Below are 17,642 nucleotides of genomic sequence, written 5' to 3' on the forward strand. Positions count from 1 at the left end.
CTACCAAAGAAAAGACCCTCATAAGATAGGTGAGGGAGGAGAGCTCCAGAATGAACTCTGTGGTTAGTAGGATGCAGAATGAAGTGAGGCAGGTGCTGACTGAAACCGTGACCACAGAGCCTGCTTGTCAGCGAGCTACTTACCACAGGTGTGTGCACCTGAAAGCGTAAGGGCCACAAGGGACAGCTGGGCTAGAGAATAGGTTTCTCAGAACCATGCACCCAAGGGTGCCCGGGTGGCTCAGTTGGTTAAGTGTCTGCCTTCTGCTCAGGTCTTGATCTCAGGGTCCTGAGATTGAGCCCCACATTGGGCTCCCTCCTCAGTGGGGAGCCTGCCCTCCCCCTTTGCGTCCCTTCTTGTTTTTGTTTCTGCTCTCTCTAAAATAAAGAAGTACAATATTAAAAATAAATAAATAAAAAGAAGAGTGCATCCAGAGCAGCCCTGGAGACATGGATTCTTTTATCCCTCGTTAAGTGTCAAGAAATGCCCATTGGGGGCTTGGTTGGAAACAGCCAATTTGGGCTGATCAAACCAGTGGACAAATTTCTTGTGTCCTCATACAAATCCTTTCTCTGATAGCCTCAATTATTTGGTGCAGCAAGCATACAGTGAGTGGCCTGGCCCAGGATGAGTTACTATTCTAAAATTAAAAAAAAAAAAGTTTATAAGTATATTCAGTATTCTAATCCCAGCAACTTCAGCCCCACAATGCTCTGCCATCATTTCCTCTTTAATAAAATGAGGAAGTATATACTCTATAAGATGTCAGCCAACTTGGTACTTCTTTGACTCAGTGATGCTATATACAGAGTATACTGGATACAGCTTCATGCACTGTTGAGGCCACGGTGTGGATGGGGGTTATTGTCAAAATATTTAACGAGTACCAGAATGGTAATCTCTGCCAGTGGGTTCCAGCTGAATATTACTCTGGATGTGGGGCTCCCACCATGACTCAGGATCTACATTACTGATGGAAAAGTGACATTGTGTCTTGAATTTTAAAGTATTCCCTGGTATTTAGGAACTTATCTTCATAATTCCTATATCAGAATACAGTTGTAGAAATCATGACTTTTATAATTATCTATGATGTGTTTAATTATAATTTTAAAAATCCCTACATATTTCCACGTATCACTGTTACCAACTTACTATGTTTTAAAAGGTCCATCAAAAGACAGAAAAAAGTCAAAGGAACTAGTTTAATAAGGAGAAGGTAAATATAGTCTTAAAACATTCATTTTCTGCTAAAACATGCACATAAAGAATAAAAGAGGCCATGAACTTCCACTGATGGATGCCAAATAAATTAATGTGGGCAGAAACTGGTAAGCAAGTTGGCTGTTTCATTACAAGTGGGTTGTAATTGTAAGGAAGTACAATGGAGCAAATGTTATTTCATTACTGAGCAGTGAGGCAAAATCAATATGGGTGGGTGTACCATACTCAACCTTTAATCTGCTGGGTAGCAGCTCCCTGAAGCATCTAGAAACATGACAGAGAGGAGGAGCCCTTGAGCTTCTATTGCTGGCCTTTAAAGAGCTCTGTGATCTGGAGGAAACAGATCATTTAAATCTATTAAAAAATATATATTTAGGGGCACCTGGGTGGCTCAGTCGTTAAGCATCTGCCTTCTGCTCAGGTTACGATCCTGGGGTCCTGGGCTTCCTGCTCTGCGGGAAGCCTGCTTCTCCCTCTCCCACTCCTCCTGCTGTGTTCCCTCTCTTGCTGTGTCTCTCTCTGTCAAATAAATACAATCTTTAAAAAAAAAAAAGAAAAAAATATATTTAGTATTATAAAAGTAATCAGAGACTTTGTAGATCACTTAAAAGCAAAGTGGTGAAAAAGGAATTAAAATTCTTCCATATTTTTACCAGTCAGTGGAACTGAGAGATGTTTATTTGGGGTCTTTTTTCTAGGTGCCTACATATATGATTCAGGTATAAATTCACTTCCTGCTTCATTCTTCATTGTGTAAGATTTCACCTCACTGTTGGGACTTTTGGGTTTTATAGCTAATTGTTGTTGGCATATAAGGAATCTATTGATTTGTGCTTAATTATTTTTTACCTAATCTTTTTTTTTTTACCTAATTTTTTACCTAAGTCATTCTCAGTTTCCCAGTTTTTTCTCCTTTCTTTAGTTTTCAATTTAATTGTTTTCAATTTATTCTTTTCTTTCTTGTTTCTATTATCTAAGCTTTTTGTTTCTCTTTGCCTAAAACTTGTTAGAGTAATGACAAACACTTGAAGTAACAAACACCATACTTTCTTGTGCCTGATTTTGATAGATATATCACTACTACTTCTCCATTATGAATGATACACATTTGCAGTGGATATGACCTCTCACATAAAATGGTATACTTCCATTTTAATTGCTGCAAACAGTTTTTTTTTTCATTTTTCCTTTTTCTCAAGAATGTATGTAGATTAGTTGCATATAATACCTAGCGAACACTACATCGAAAACTAATTATGTACTATATGTTGGCTAATTGAACATAATTTAAAAAAAGAAATTAATTGCCATGAAAAAAAGAAGGATGTAGATATTTATGAACTATCCTTTAGAAAATATTCTCCATTTTAAGCCAACAAATATACTAAGCATATTAATAGATTTACTAATGTTAAATCATCCTCTCCTATATAAAATCTATTAGATAATGGATTTCATCTTGTTTTATTTTTCCCTCTCTTCCCCTATGATCCTCTGCCTTATTTCTCAAATTCTACATATAGTGAGATCATAAATAATTGTCTTTCCCTTATTGACTTATTTCACTTAACATTATACCCTCTAGTTCTATCCATGCCATTGCAAATGGCAAGATTTCATTCTTTTTGATGGCTGCATAATATTACATCGTGTGTATATACCACATCTTCTTTATCCATTCATCTATTGATGGACATCTGGGCTTTTTCCATAGTTTGGCTATCATGGACATTGCTGCTATAAACATTGGGGTGCATGTGCCCCTTCGGATCATGACATTTGTATTTTTGGGGTAAATAAATACCCAGTTGTGTAATAGTTGGGTCATAGGGTAGCTCTATTTTCAACTTTTTGAGGAACCTCCATACTGTGTTTCCAGAGTGGCTGCACCAACTTGCATTCCCAACAGTGTAAGATCCTCACCAACACCTGTTGTTTCCGGACTTGCCATTCTCACTGGTGTGAGGTGGTATCTTATTGTGGTTTTGGTGTGTATTTCCCTGATGGTGAGTGATGTTGAGCACTTTTTCATGTGTCCATTGGCCATTTGCATGTCTTCTTTGAAGAAACCTCTGTTCATTTCTTGATTGGATTATTTGTCCTTTGGGTGTTGAGTTTGATAAGTTCTTTATAGATTTTGGATACTAGATTTGGATACTGCTATGTCACTTGCAAATATCTTCTCCCATTCTGCCTGTTGCCTTTTAGTTTTGTTGACTGATTTCTTTGCTGTGCAAAAGCTTTTGATCTTGGTAAAGTCCCAAAAGTTCATTTTTGCCCTGCTTTCCTTGCCTTTGGTGATGTTTCCAGGAAGAAAATGGTGTGGCTGAAGTCGAAGAGGTTGCTGTGTTCTCCTCAAGGATTTTGAGGGATTCCTGTTTCACATTTAGGTTTTTCATCCATTTTGAGTCTATTTTTGTGTGTGGTGTAAGAAAATGGTCCAGTTCCATTCTTCTGCATATGGCGGTCCAATTTTCCCAACACCATTTATTGAAGACACTGTCTTTTTTCCATTGGACACTCTTTCTTGCTTTGTGTAAGATTAGTTAACAATAGAGTTGAGGGTCCATTTCTGGAGTCTTTATTCTGTTCCATTGATCTATGTGTCTGTTTTTGTGCCCGTACCATACTGTCTTGATGATGATAGCTTCTAATAGAGCTTGAAGTCTGGAATTGTGATGCCACCACCTTTGGTTTTCTTTTTCAACATTTCTCTCACTATTTGGGATCTTTTCTGGTTCCATATAAATTTTAGGATTATTTGTTCCATTTCTTTGAAAAAAGTTGATGGTATTTTAATAGTGACTACATTCAATGTCCAGATTGTTCTAGATAGCATAGAGATTTTCACAATATTTTTTTTTCCAATCCATGAGCATGGAATATTCTTCCATTTCTTTGTGTCTTCCTTAGTTTCTTTCATGTGTATTCTATAGTTTTCTGAGTACAGATTCTTTTTTTCTTTGCTTAGGTTTATTCCTAGGTATCTTATGGTTTTGTGTGTGATCATAAATGAGATTGACTCTGTTTCTCTTTCTTCTGTCTTTTTTTTTTATTATTATTTTTTTATTTTTAAAGATTTTTTTTTATTTATCTGACAGAGATCACAAGTAGGCAGAGAGGCAAGCAGAGGGAGAGGAGGAAGCAGGCTCCCTGCAGAGCAGAGAGCCCGATGTGGGGCTCGATCCCAGGACCCTGGGATCATGACCTGAGCCGAAGGCAGAGGCTTAACCCACTGAGCCACCCAGGTGCCCCTCTTTCTTCTGTCTTGTTGGTGTAAAGAAATGCAACTGATTTCTGTGCATTGATTTTATATACTGACACTTTTACTGAATTCCTGTATAAGTTCCAGCAGTTTTGTGGTGAAGTCTTTGGATTTTCCACATAAAGTATCATATCATCTGCAAAGAGTGAGAGTTTGACTTCTTTGTCAATTCAGATGCCTTTTATCTCTTTTTGTTGTCTGATTGCTGAGGCTAGGAATTCTAGTACTATGCTGAACATCAGTGATGATAGAGGACATCCCTGGAAACAAACTGAGGGTTGCTGGAGTGGAGGGGGGTGGGAGGGATGGGTGGGTGGGTGATGGACATTGGGGAGGGTATGTGCTATGGTGAGCAGTGTGAATTGTCTAAGACTGATGAATCACAGACCTTTACCCTTGAAACAAATAATACATTATATGTTAGTTTTTTAAAAAGATAATGGACTTCATTTTTTTGTACTTAGGATTTTTGCACACATATTATCAAATGGGGGTAGTGTAGAATAATACCCATTTTTTTTGCAAAGTGAATTGGAGGGGCACCTAGATGGCTCAGTTCGTTAAGCATCTGACTCTTGATTTTGACTCAGGTCACCATCCCAGGGATTGAGCCCTGCATCAGGCTCCATGCTACGTTTAGGTTTCTTTCTTTTCCTCTCCCACTGCCCCTCTCTCTCCCTCTTCCTCTGTGAAGGAGAGTGTGCTCTCTCTTGCTTTCAAAAATAATAAAAAATAAAAATTAAATATAATATTAATAATATTATTTAATAATATAAAATAAAAAATTAAAATAAGTTTTTAAATTTTTTTAATCAATTGAAAGGCAAAAATCACAATTTTTTTCCTAAGTTAAGGAAATTTTATATTACATGAAAGCTATATTTACACTGACAGTTTAAAATAATTTGTACAAGAATTATTTGAGCCTAGAGCCTACACCAGGAAGTACATTATTGACGATCTCCTGCCCCCTTTTATTTTTTCAGTTGTAGTTGGTTTATTTGGTTTGGAGACTGTTCTTGAATCGATTGTTCAGACTTAGGAGCAGATAGTATACCAAAGTTATTTGATTTATTTTTGACCTGCTGCCTTTCACTTCTTAATTGTGTTTATCTTGGTATTTTTCTTACTTATTTGCCATATATTTATTCCTTTGCAATATACTTACAAGGACTTATGATACATTCTTCTGTTGTTTCTATTTACTAACTATTCACTTTTGCTTTTAGCATCATATTTCTCCAAATCTCTTCATACAGGTTGTTGGTGGGAGGACCTTATTCCTTGATTCTAGGGAACACTGAAAGACAGGATTTATATATCTTTCACAAGAAGGGGGAGTACCAAGGTAGTAGTGGTGTAACTCACCGGGAACTTGGGTGAGGACATTGAGGTGAAGAAAGAGGGATAATGAGTTAGGTATGGCCTAAGGAGTGGGAAAATACTCACTAGAGACACTTAGGAATTTACCTGGGGCTAGGCATTTGAGAGGGAATTGATAATATTTTTCTTGAATAACTAAGTTGAGAACGCTGATCTCTTTCAGAGACCCATGGACCTAGAATCCAGGACCAATGGAACAGCTGTTACTGAGTTTATCCTGCTTGGCTTGGTAGAGACACAAGTGCTACAACCAGTTGTCTTTGTAGTCTTCTTCTTTGCCTACCTGGTCACAGTCGGAGGCAACCTCAGCATCCTGGCTGCCATCTTCATAGAGCCTAAACTCCACACCCCCATGTACTTCTTCCTGGGAAACCTATCAGTGCTGGATGTTGGATGCATCACCGTCACTGTTCCCTCAATGTTGGCTCGTCTCCTGTCCAACAAGCGTACAATTCCCTATGGAGCCTGCCTCACACAGCTTTTCTTCTTTCATCAGTTGGCTGGTGTGGACTGCTTCTTACTGACAGCCATGGCCTATGACCGATTCCTGGCTATCTGCCAGCCCCTAACCTACAGCACCCGAATGAGCCAGACAGTCCAGAGGATATTGGTAGCTGTGTCCTGGGCTTTAGCCTTCACCAATGCACTGACCCACACAATAGCCATAGCCACACTCAACTTCTGTGGTCCCAATGTGATCAATCACTTCTATTGTGACCTCCCACAGCTCTTTCAGCTCTCCTGCTCCAGCACTCAGCTAAACGAGCTGCTGCTCTTCGGTCTGGGCATCCTCATGGCAGGTGCACCTGTGATTCTCATTGTCACCTCCTATATCCATGTGGCAGCTGCAGTCCTACGAATCCGCTCTGCTGAGGGCAGAAAGAAAGCTTTCTCTACATGTGGCTCCCATCTCACTGTAGTGGGCATATTCTATGGGACAGGTGTCTTCAGCTACATGAGGCTGGGCTCAGTAGAGGCCTCAGACAAGGACAAAGGGATCGGCATCCTCAACACTGTCATTAGCCCCATGCTGAACCCACTCATTTACAGCCTCCGGAACCCTGATGTGCAGGGGGCTCTGCGGCAGGTGCTCACAGGGAAACGAGCCCTTGTATGAGGAGTGACTTAGGAGGGTAGAACCGCAGCAATTTTTTCCTTCTCTCCTAGCTCCTTGAGCAAAATGACTTCTGTTAGGAAGTAAGACTTCTTGTTCCCCAGGGAGGCTCTACCTAATAATATGTGTGCAGGTTCTGTTGACCAGAATCCTTGGCTAGTTGCCTTTTGGTCCTAGATACCCTTTCCACACCAGATGGAGGTGGGACCCAGGAAGTTCTGCAAGCTGGGAAACTCATGGTCCTACAGGTAGAACCTTTGTTTATTTTCTGCTGAAGACCCCAAAAAGACCCCAGCAAAGATTCTCTCCAAACTGGGATATGGAAAGTCACAGCTTAGTACCAAGTGTTAGTACATCCACCTGTCCGGGTTTCCCTGAAACAGCTTCCCCAACTTGCTTTGACACCAGGGTCCCACACAAGATTCTAGACCTAGTACAGTATAATTTGAGACATTGAGTACTCTGTCTACATTGCAAGATTCTAGGGTATTTAACAGTGAGAGTTTATACTTCCTTTGGGACTTTTTTTTTCCTAAAATAGAAACACCATTCATTGATTTTAATTTCCCATTAGAAATTATGTTTATAAAAATGAAAACAAAACAAAATTTTGCTAGTAGAAAATGAAAGTCAAATCTTCACCCTCTCTACCCAAACCCTTCATAATTCAATTTCCAGAAGAAACCGCTATTAAGAATTTGGTAGCAAAAAAAAAAAAAAAAAGAATTTGGAGGCACCTGGGTGGCTCAGTGGGTTGGGCCTCTGCCGTCAGCTTGGGTCATGATCTCAGGGTCCTAGGATTGAGCACCACATCAGGCTGTCTGCTTGGCAGGGAGCCTGCTTCCCTCTCTCTCTGCCTGCTGCTCTGCCTACTTGTGATCTCTCTCTCTCTCTCTCTGTCAAATTAAAAAAAAAAGAATTTGGTGTCTCCCATCTAGCTGTTTATACATATATAAATACATTTACATATTTTTGTATCAATATAAAAATATATAGGGGTATGTCATATTTATAGGGACATGTTATGCCATGTCTTTTTTGTTTATACATTACTTGATAGACTTTATTCTCTATCAAAATATTTTTAAAAACTTACCTTGTCTATTTTAATAACTGCCTAGTGTTAATTTATGACTTAACCATAATTTACTAAACCATATTTCTTCTGATAGTTTATATTGTTTCTTGATTTACTATAATTATGATCAATAATAGAAATAATATTCTTCAAAGATGTGATTTTTATTATCTTGCAAGCATTTCTATAAGTTCTAATTAGTAAGATTCCTGAGTTGAAAAAATAAAACAGATTTTTATATTATATATGTAGTATATATAATATATATTATTAATATGTAATTATATTTTATATATATTTCCCCTGATCCCTCACAAAAATTCACTCTTTTATTGTTACAATGATAAGTAAAACTTCTTGCTCCCCACAGCTTTGTAAACAGTAACTATTAAAATAAATTCTCCTAATTTTGAAATTGTAATGGTTGAAAAAAACTAATTATTATTTCAATATGCGTATCTTTGACATCACATAAGGTTGAATACATTTTCAAATGTTTATTTTCCATGATGTGAACTAAACTGTGTCCCACCAAAATTCCTATGTTGAAGCTCTAACCCCCAGTGTGACTATATATGGAATAGGGTGTTCAGGAAATAATTACGGCTAAATGAGATTAATTAGGAAGCATTAATGAGGTATTTTAGCAAGTAACTAAGGCTAAATTAGGTTGTGGCCCTAACCCTGTAAGAGAGGAAGAAACATGCCACGTGAGGACACAGTGGGAAGGCAGCCACCTGCAAGCCAGGAAGAGAAGCCCCACCAGAACCTGACCATGCTGGCACCTGACCTTGGACTTCTAGCCTCCAGAACTGTGAAAAAATAAATTTCCGTTGTTTAGTTTAAACCATATTTTTTTATAAAGGTTTTTATTTATTTGACAGATAGAGATCACAAGTAGGCAGAGAGGCAGGCAGAGAGAGAGGGGGAGGGGGAAGCAGGCTCCCTACTGAGCAGAGCGCCCCAATGTGGGGCTCGATCCCAGGACCCTGGGATCATGACCTGAGCTGAAGGCAGAGGCTTTAATCCACTGAGCCACTCAGGCGCCCCAAACCATCTTTTTTTTAACCCCAGTCTATGTTATTTTGTTATGGAGGCTTGAGCTAACCAATACAATTCATTAGTATTTCTTCACTGGGAATTAATTTTCCCCAAGGTTATTGTGGAATAATTGATAACTATAATTGTATATATTAAAGTGTACAACATGATGATATGTATACACACACATGAAATGATTACCAAGAACAAGATAATTAACACACCCTCTACTTCACATAGTTAACTCATGTATGTGTATGTGTATGTGTGGTGAGAATGCTCAATATCTACTCAAATTTCAAGTATACTTGAATTATCAACTGTAATCACCGTATTGTACATTAGATCCCCAGAACTTATTCATCTTATAACTGAAAGTTTGTGCCCTATGTTCTACTCTCCCCATGTTGCCCTGCCTACTTGCCAGTCCCTACCAACCACCATTCTATTCTCTGTATCTATGAAGCTTACTTTTTCTGCTTTTAAGATTTCATGTAGGGGTGCCTGGGTGGCTCAGTGGGTTAAAGCCTCTGCCTTCAGCTCAGGTCATGATCCCAGGGTCCTGGGATCAAGCCCCACATCTCTGCTCAGCGGAGAGCCTGCTTCCTACCTGCCCCCCACCCCACCTGCCTCTCTGTCTATTTGTGATCTCTGTCTGTCAAATAAATAAATAAAATCTTCAAAAAAAAGATTTCATGTAAATGTGATACCATACTAAATTTGTCTTTCTCTTTCTCGCTTATTTCACTTAGCATAATGCTATCAAACTCCATCTTCATTGTAAGAAGTGTCAGAAGTTCCATTTGTGTATTTTTTAGCACTATGTGTGTGTGTGCATGTATATCAATATCTATCTATATATCATATTTTCTTTATGTACTCCTCTGTCAAAGGATATTAAGTCATTTCCATATCTTGGCGACTGTGAATAACACTACAGTGAACTTGGAAGTACAGATATTCTTTTCAGATAGTAATTTCATTTACTTCATGTCTATAGCCAGAAGTTGGATTGCTGGATCATACAGTAGTTCTATTTTTAATATTTAGAGGAAATCCCATACTGTTTTCCATTAGTGACTCTACCAATTTACCCTGCCACAAAGGGAGCACAAGGTTTGTTTTTTTTCCACATCTCATGAACACTTACTATCTTTTTCCTTTTTGATAATGGCCATCCTGACAGGTGTGAGGTAATGGCTCATGATAGTTTTAATGTGCTGATGATTGGTCATGTTGAGCACATTTTCAAGTTTCCTCTTGCCCATTTGGATGTCTCAGATCCTTTGCCCATTTTTAAAATTGGGTTATTTGTTTTACTTATTGTGTTGAATGAGTTCTTTATATATTTTTTATATTAACCCCTTATCAATTATAAGGCTTGCAAATATTTTCTCCAATGTCATAGGTTGCCTTTTCAATTTATTAATGGTTCATTTGTTATGCAAATGTTTTTTAGTTCAACATTGGCAAAGACCACAGGAGTCCTTAGTGGCCCAAATGTTTTTGGGGTCCTTGGTGGTAATGCCTACTGGCATTTTCCTGCTCTCCGATTTGCCCATGGGGGTAAGCTGAAACTGAGTGGATCCCTCTTGGCACCAGGTCTGGTGGGCTGGCAGTCATGGTGGCCACAGGGTCAGGGTCCTGGGATCAAGTGCACTTGTTGTGGTGATAGTGCTGAGGCCTGACATATGAACATATGCAGCTCTCCCATAGAACTAGGGTTTGGGTTTCTGGGGCTCACAGTGACTCAGGCTCAGAGAGGGAAGGGAAATGTTGCAGTGGCTAGCCCAGGAATAACAAGGGGCAATGGTGGCTTGGGCCTATGTGGCAACGTGCAGCAACAGTTTGATCCTGGTGATGCTGGGTGAGAACTCTGACTCAGGACCTGAGGCACAAGTGCACTGAGTCAAGGTCATAATTCTTTGCAGTGAAAATAAGCAGATATTTGGAGAGCAAGATGGTTATGCTGGAGGCAGCAGCTGGAAGTCAATCTCAGTGCTATGGACTAAGCTATTGGGTGGTGAGAGGCTGCTATTACAGAGAGTAGTATGCCTTAGGCTCATCCTGGAGCATAGTCCATAGCATATTAGAAGCAATATTGGTCACAAGCAATGGCATGAACAAGTATATTGTTTGGAGGACAGGGATTAATTGGACAGGGGTGGAAGAGTCAATCACATAGCATAATTGTTGATATCATATACCCTGGAACCAGACAAAGTTTGAACCCCAACTCCTCAAAACCCTTAAGTAGGCAAATTACTGAGTCATTCTGAACCTCAGACATTTATCTCTAAAATGGGAATAGTAAAGATACCTACTTCACAGAATTGTTGTAAGGGTTGATTGGGGTTTGGTACATATAATTCTTACAGTGTGGGGTCATGTACATGTTATCAATTATTGTCATGTTAATAACATTGGTCGTCTTCTACTAGGAACTCTACATGTGTTATTTCATTTAATCCACCCAATAACCTTTCAAGAGGATATTTCTCTCATTCCACAAATAAGGAAACTGGGGTTCAAAGGGTTTCATAGTTACTAATAGCTGGATGAGCAGGTGTATCCATCTAGAAGGTCCAGGAGGCTTCCCTGGAGAGTATGCTATCACACGGGCTTAGGTGAATTATTAATGAGGAAGACATAAGAGTACAAGTGTTACACTATACAACCTCTCTGATTTACTCTCTCATCATCTCTATCACTAAATTCTTATTTTCTAAGGGCCTGGCCCAGATAATCATGGTGGGGACAACTTCCCAGAGGTTCCCCTTGCCCCTCCCAGCACAGCACAGTGCTTCAACCAACTCTCTCAGGATCATTTTGGGACTCCCAAGACACAGTGCCTGTGGTCCTCACTAACAAGGCCCTAGTGGGGAAAGTATTTTGTTCCTGGGGATTCATTAAGAATTTCAAGTTGGGGGGTGCCTGGGTGGTTCAGTGGGTTGGGCCTCTGCCTTCGGTTCAGGTTGTGATCTCAGGGCCTGGGGTCGAGCCCCGCATCAGGCTCTCTGGTCAGCAGGAAGCCTGCTCCCCCCTCCCCCCCACCCCCGCCTGCCTCTCTGCCTGCTTGTGGTCTCTGTCAAATAAATAAATAAAATCTTAAAAAAAAAAAATTTCAAGTTGGAAAGGGCATCTCCAGTTTTTGCCTCTTCTCTTGGGTTTCTTCCTCATCCTCAGATCCAAGGCAGGTTTCCTCCTCATCCCCAGTTTAGGAGAGTCAGCTTGTTTCTGCCCCCAAATCCTGTTTGGACCAGACATCTGGGAGATCAAGACCTAGGCTGGGGACTCAGATTCAGTGCTGACTCCATGGAATGACCTTGGGAAAGCAAAGATCCCTCTTATGTCCCCTTCTGTTAAATGGAGTTATTAGGATAACTACCCCATTTATCCTTACAGATCAATATGGGGGATGGAGATAAAGATTTGGAGAAATTCTAAATCACCTCGGAGGTATGAGGCACCACTGTTTTACTTCTGCTCTATTTATTAGGACTTGTATTATTTAATTAGCTCTCCCACCTCCTCCTCCCTGCTCTTGGGCAATTTTAAGGACACAAGAGGATTGCCCTGTGGTGAAATCCCATGACAGAGATGATCTCCACCTCTTTTTTTAAAATCTAATTTCCATATATATATACCTCCTTTGACCCCCTGGAATAGCTGACCAAGCTTGTGCAGATTCTCACTGCCCGCCCCCAACATCCCTTCCCATGCAATCTCACTGGCTTACGTGTGGTTACAGGTAAGTGTTCTCATGGTCATTCCTCTGTTTTTGTGTAAAATGGAAGGGAATTTACTTGTTACTGAGCAAGTCAAACCTCCTGGTTTTATAGGTGCAGCAACCAAAGTCTCAAAAGCAAAAATAAGAGACGTGCTCAGGATGACATATCAGGTGAGTGGAAGAGCTGGGACTATCACCAGAGATTGAGGGTGGCTCAGTGGGTTAAGCCTCTGCCTTTGGCTCAGGTCATGGTCTCAGGGTCCTGGGATCAAGCCCCACATTGGGCTCTTTGCTTGGCAGGGAGCCTGCTTCCGCCTCTCTCTCTGCCTGCCTCTCTGTCTGCTTGTGATCTGAGTTAAAATCCTGCCTCTACAACTTTATGTGACTCATATTCTTTCTATAAAATTTGGATTATAAAAGATATCCATCCCATAGTGAGGGTTGGGAGGAATAAAGGACTATAGAAATAGAAATACAATAGAAAGCACTTAGAACTGTGCATAGTGCCTCACCCAGGGAAGTTCCCCTAACTCCTGTTAGCTACAATTGTTGTCAGGGACTGCCCTGAGGAAATCTTGTCAGTATCAAAGATATTGGGACAACCTGAACTGTATATATCACAGGGAAAAGGATTTTTGTTTGTCTTCTGTGCAGTTAGTTCATGGTGATGGGGACCTTGTAAGAATTTCATGAGCATTCCCAGGAGATGATACGTCATCAAATATTATAAAAATAATCTGTATTCATTGTAGACAAACCAGAAGGTAGAGACGAGTAGAAGAAAGATGATAAAAACCATTTTATTATTCGAACCACTAATAAAGTTTGGTATTTCTTTCCAGTCTTATTTCTGTGTGTGAGAGTGTGAGAGTATGAGTGTGTATATTTGTGTTGATATTGAAATAATACCATATTGTGCAGTTTTGCATCCTGCTTGAGTCACTTAACATATCATAAGAATTTCGGTTTTTTTTTTTTTTTTTACAGTTTTATGAGTTTTTTTTTTTTTTTAATTTCCAGCATAACAGTATTCATTATTTTTGCACCACACCCCGTGCTCCATGCAATCCGTGCCCTCTATAATACCCACCACCTGGTACCCCAACCTCCCACCCCCCGTCCCTAAGAATTTCGGTTTTTAATTAGGTTTTTTGCATTATGTTTCCCATCAATATATATTGATGGTATATAGGAATGCATAGATTTTTGTATATCTGATTTTTATTTTGCTACTTTTTTCTAATAATTCTTCATTTTTTTAATGGACAATCACAAAACTTGCTTTGTCTTCCTTTTCAATATATGAACTTGATTTTTCTATTTCTTGATGTTAATTTCATAGGACAATGATAAAAAACATTAAGAGTGGGGATCCCTCTCTTACTCCTGTTTGTTTGGAAATGATCCTGAAATATCCCTCTATTCCTAGATGGCTACACATAGATGTTTTTTCTTTTAAATCAAGAATGGATTGTAACCTGTAAAAAGTACCTTTTAGGCACTTGATGTGATATATTATGTACATACAATTACTTATATTAAATCTTCTTCAATTTTTTATGAGGTCTCTCAATCATGATAGATTTTAAAAAATATTCTGATATTTAAAATTCCCTACAGTTATATTTGGCATTTTGCATCTATAGTCACAACCAAAGTTACTCTCTAGTGATATTTCATATATTTCTTCCAAAAATGTGATATTTTTAGTATCAAATGTATGCTAACTTCATAAAAAGTCTATAGGACCTAGAGAGTATGATGTTAAATAAAGCAAGTTAGACAAATACCATATGATTTTACGTACATGTAGAATCTAAAAATCAAGACAAAACAAAGAGCCCATAAATACAGAGAACAAATTGGTGGTTGCCAGAGAGAACAGGGGTTGGGAGAATGGACAAAATGGTAAAGGGGGGGGGTGCCTTAGTGGCTCAGTGGGTTAAGCCGCTGCCTTCAGCTCAGGTCATGATCTCAGGGTCCTGGGATCAAGTCCCGCATCAGGTTCTCTGCTCAGCAGGGAGCCTGCTTCCCTCTCTCTCTCTCCCTGCCTCCCCGTCTACTTGTGATCTCTCTCTCGCTGTCAAATAAATAAATAAATAAATCTAAACAAAAAAGATGGTAAAGGGGAGTGGTGTGTACAGGCTTCCAATTATGGAATGAGTAAGTCACAGGGATGAAAGATACAGAAAATATAGTCAATGGTATTGTATAGCATTGTGTGGTGACAGATGGGAGCTACACTTCCTTCCAGTGAGCAGAGCATAATATATATACTTGTCCAATCACTATGTTGTACATCTGAAACTTATGTAACATTGTCAACTACAATTGTTTTACAAAGACACCAGGAAGCTTAAATTTCTTTCTGGTGCTGCAGGAAGTTTACATAGCATGAGAATAATCTATTTATTGAAGTTAAATTAAACTTCTCTCAATAGTTTTATGAGGCTAGAGATTGCTACTAGGGTAATTATTTCTTTGATAATTTTCTTGACTTTGTTCCCTGTTTCTGGTTTACTTGGATATTGAGACTGTTCTAGAATGTATTTTAATTTATATTTTCCTACAATTATATCTATTTTATTGAAAATTTCCATTTAAACAATATTGGGAGTATTCTCTTAAAATTTAATTTTTTCTTTGTGTACCTCTGGCTATCATTCTTTCTAATTCTTTTTTTAAGATTTATTTATTTATTTGAGAGAGTGAGAGCTTGCAAGGGGGAGAAACAGAGGAAAAGGGAAAGAGAAACTTAAGCAGGCTGCACTGAGCACAAAGTCCAAAGCAGGGATCGATCTCATAACCCCAAGATTATGATCTGAGCAAAAACCAACAGTTGGATGCTTAAACAACTGCACTACCCAAGCACCCCAATATCCATTCCTAATTCTTAATTGTTTGTATTCATCCTTCTTCTTCTTGTTTGTTCTTGCCCAGATGACCGTCTATCTGATTACTTAAATAGACTTACATTTTCTTATTATTTTTAATTTGAGTATAGTTGATACACAATGTTAAATTAGTTTCAGATGTACAACTCAGGGATTTAACAAGTTTATACATTATGCTATGTTTAGCAGAAATGTAGCTACAGGGAGGCCTGGGTGGCTGGTTAAGTGTCTGCCTTTGGCTTAGGTCATGGTCCCAGGATTCTTGGATCGAGTTCCACATTGCTGCCCTTGCTCAGTGGGGAGCCTGCTTCTCCCTCTGCCTGCCACTCCCTCTGCTTGTGCTGTCTCTCTCAAATAAATATATAAAACCTTGAGCCTGGGTGGCTCAGTTGATTGAGCGACTGCCTTCGGATCAGGTCATGATCCCGGACTTCCAGAATCAAGTCCCGCATTGGGCTCCCAGCGTCTTGGGGAGTCTGCTTCTCCCTCTGACCTTCTCCTCTCTCATGCTCTCTCTCACTCATTCTCTCTCAAATAAATGAATAAAACCTTTAAAAAAATTTTCTTGAAAAAAAAAGTAAAAAAAAAAAAATATTAAAAAAAAAAGTAAAGCTACCATCTGTCCCATTGCATTGCTACTACGGTATCCCTGACTATATTCCTTATACTGTGTCTTTTATTCTCATGACCTAATCACTCCATATCTAGAAGATTTTATCATATGTGTGTGCAACTGTATGTGTACTCTTTCCCTTCTTTTTAAAGCAAACCAAAGAATACTATATTCCTTCCACCAGTTGTGATTTATATTTAATAATATGGCTTTGATATCTTTTGAGTCAGCACAGACAGAACTGTTCCCTACAGCTGCATAGTATTCCTTTGTAAGGCTATACCAAATTAATTTACTCAGCCCTTTTGTGGTGAACACAGGTTATTAGCAATCATTTGCTCTTACAAACCATGCTTCAACAAATGACCTCATGCATATTTCACCTTTTATATGCGACCATATATCTGTTGGATAAATTCTCAGAAGTGGATTTCCAAGTAAAAAGAAAACACATTTGTCCTTTTGAAATACAATGTCAAACTGCCTTTTTTAAACTTTCATTTCTGTCTTACAACTATCCTACAAATTTCTCTTATAGCCAAACCTAACCTGCAGAGAATGAGATTTGGGGAAATGCAGGTCCAGCATAGCTAATTTGCCAGAATTTTTGAATTTTAACAGAATCATTAATTTTGGTTATTTAAAATTTTTTTCTCTATTTTGAATCATCCTTGCACTATTAAAGTTCTTCCATTTCCCCCTAAAACTTCCCAGTTTAATTTTTACATTTAAATTTTTGATCTGTTTAGAATTTATTTTTGCAAAATATATAAGGTATTTGTACAACTTAAATTTTTCCCAGATAGCTATACTACTGCCCTTATAGCACTTATCTAATAGTATATTTTCCCATTCATGCCACTTATATCATATGCTAAATACTTGTATTACATTAGTAATGGACATTTCATTTCTCTTCCTTTAAAAGTTCATGACATTTTGGGATGTCTGCGTGCCTCAGTCAGCTAAGTGTCTACCTTCGGCTCAGGTTATGATCTTGGGATTGAGCCCCTCATTGAACTCCTTGCTTGGCAGGAAGCCTTCTTCTCCCTCTGCCTCTACCTGCCACTCTGCCTGCCTGTGTGCACGCTCGCTCTCTCTCTCTCTCTCTCTCTGACAAACAAATAAATAAATAATCTTAAAAAAAATTTTATTTTATATTTTTTCAACCTTATTGAGGTATAACTGACAAATAAGATTATATTTGAAGTATACAACACGATGGTTTCATATATGTTCACATTGTGAAAGGGCTCCCACAATCAAGTGAACACATCCATCACCTCACATATTTACCTTT

At 38.8% G+C, this 17,642-nt stretch overlaps 1 protein-coding gene across 1 annotated transcript; it reads left to right on the forward strand.

Moving 5' to 3' along the window:
• The first annotated feature begins 5,349 nt into the window (after nt 1-5,349).
• LOC116578319 (olfactory receptor 3A2-like) lies at nt 5,350-7,751 on the forward strand. The gene has a single exon (XM_032322472.1). It carries the CDS (start codon nt 6,042-6,044, stop codon nt 6,987-6,989), a length of 948 nt encoding a protein of 315 aa, XP_032178363.1. The 5' UTR covers nt 5,350-6,041; the 3' UTR covers nt 6,990-7,751.
• Nucleotides 7,752-17,642: the final 9,891 nt, after the last annotated feature.

The sequence above is a fragment of the Mustela erminea genome, chromosome 18 (genome assembly GCF_009829155.1).
Source record: "Mustela erminea isolate mMusErm1 chromosome 18, mMusErm1.Pri, whole genome shotgun sequence".
NCBI lineage: Eukaryota > Metazoa > Chordata > Mammalia > Carnivora > Mustelidae > Mustela > Mustela erminea.

Coding starts and splice junctions, on each gene's coding strand:
- LOC116578319 (XM_032322472.1), top strand. CDS start 6,042: ATGGACCTAGAATCCAGGACCAATGGAACAGCTGTTACTGAGTTTATC.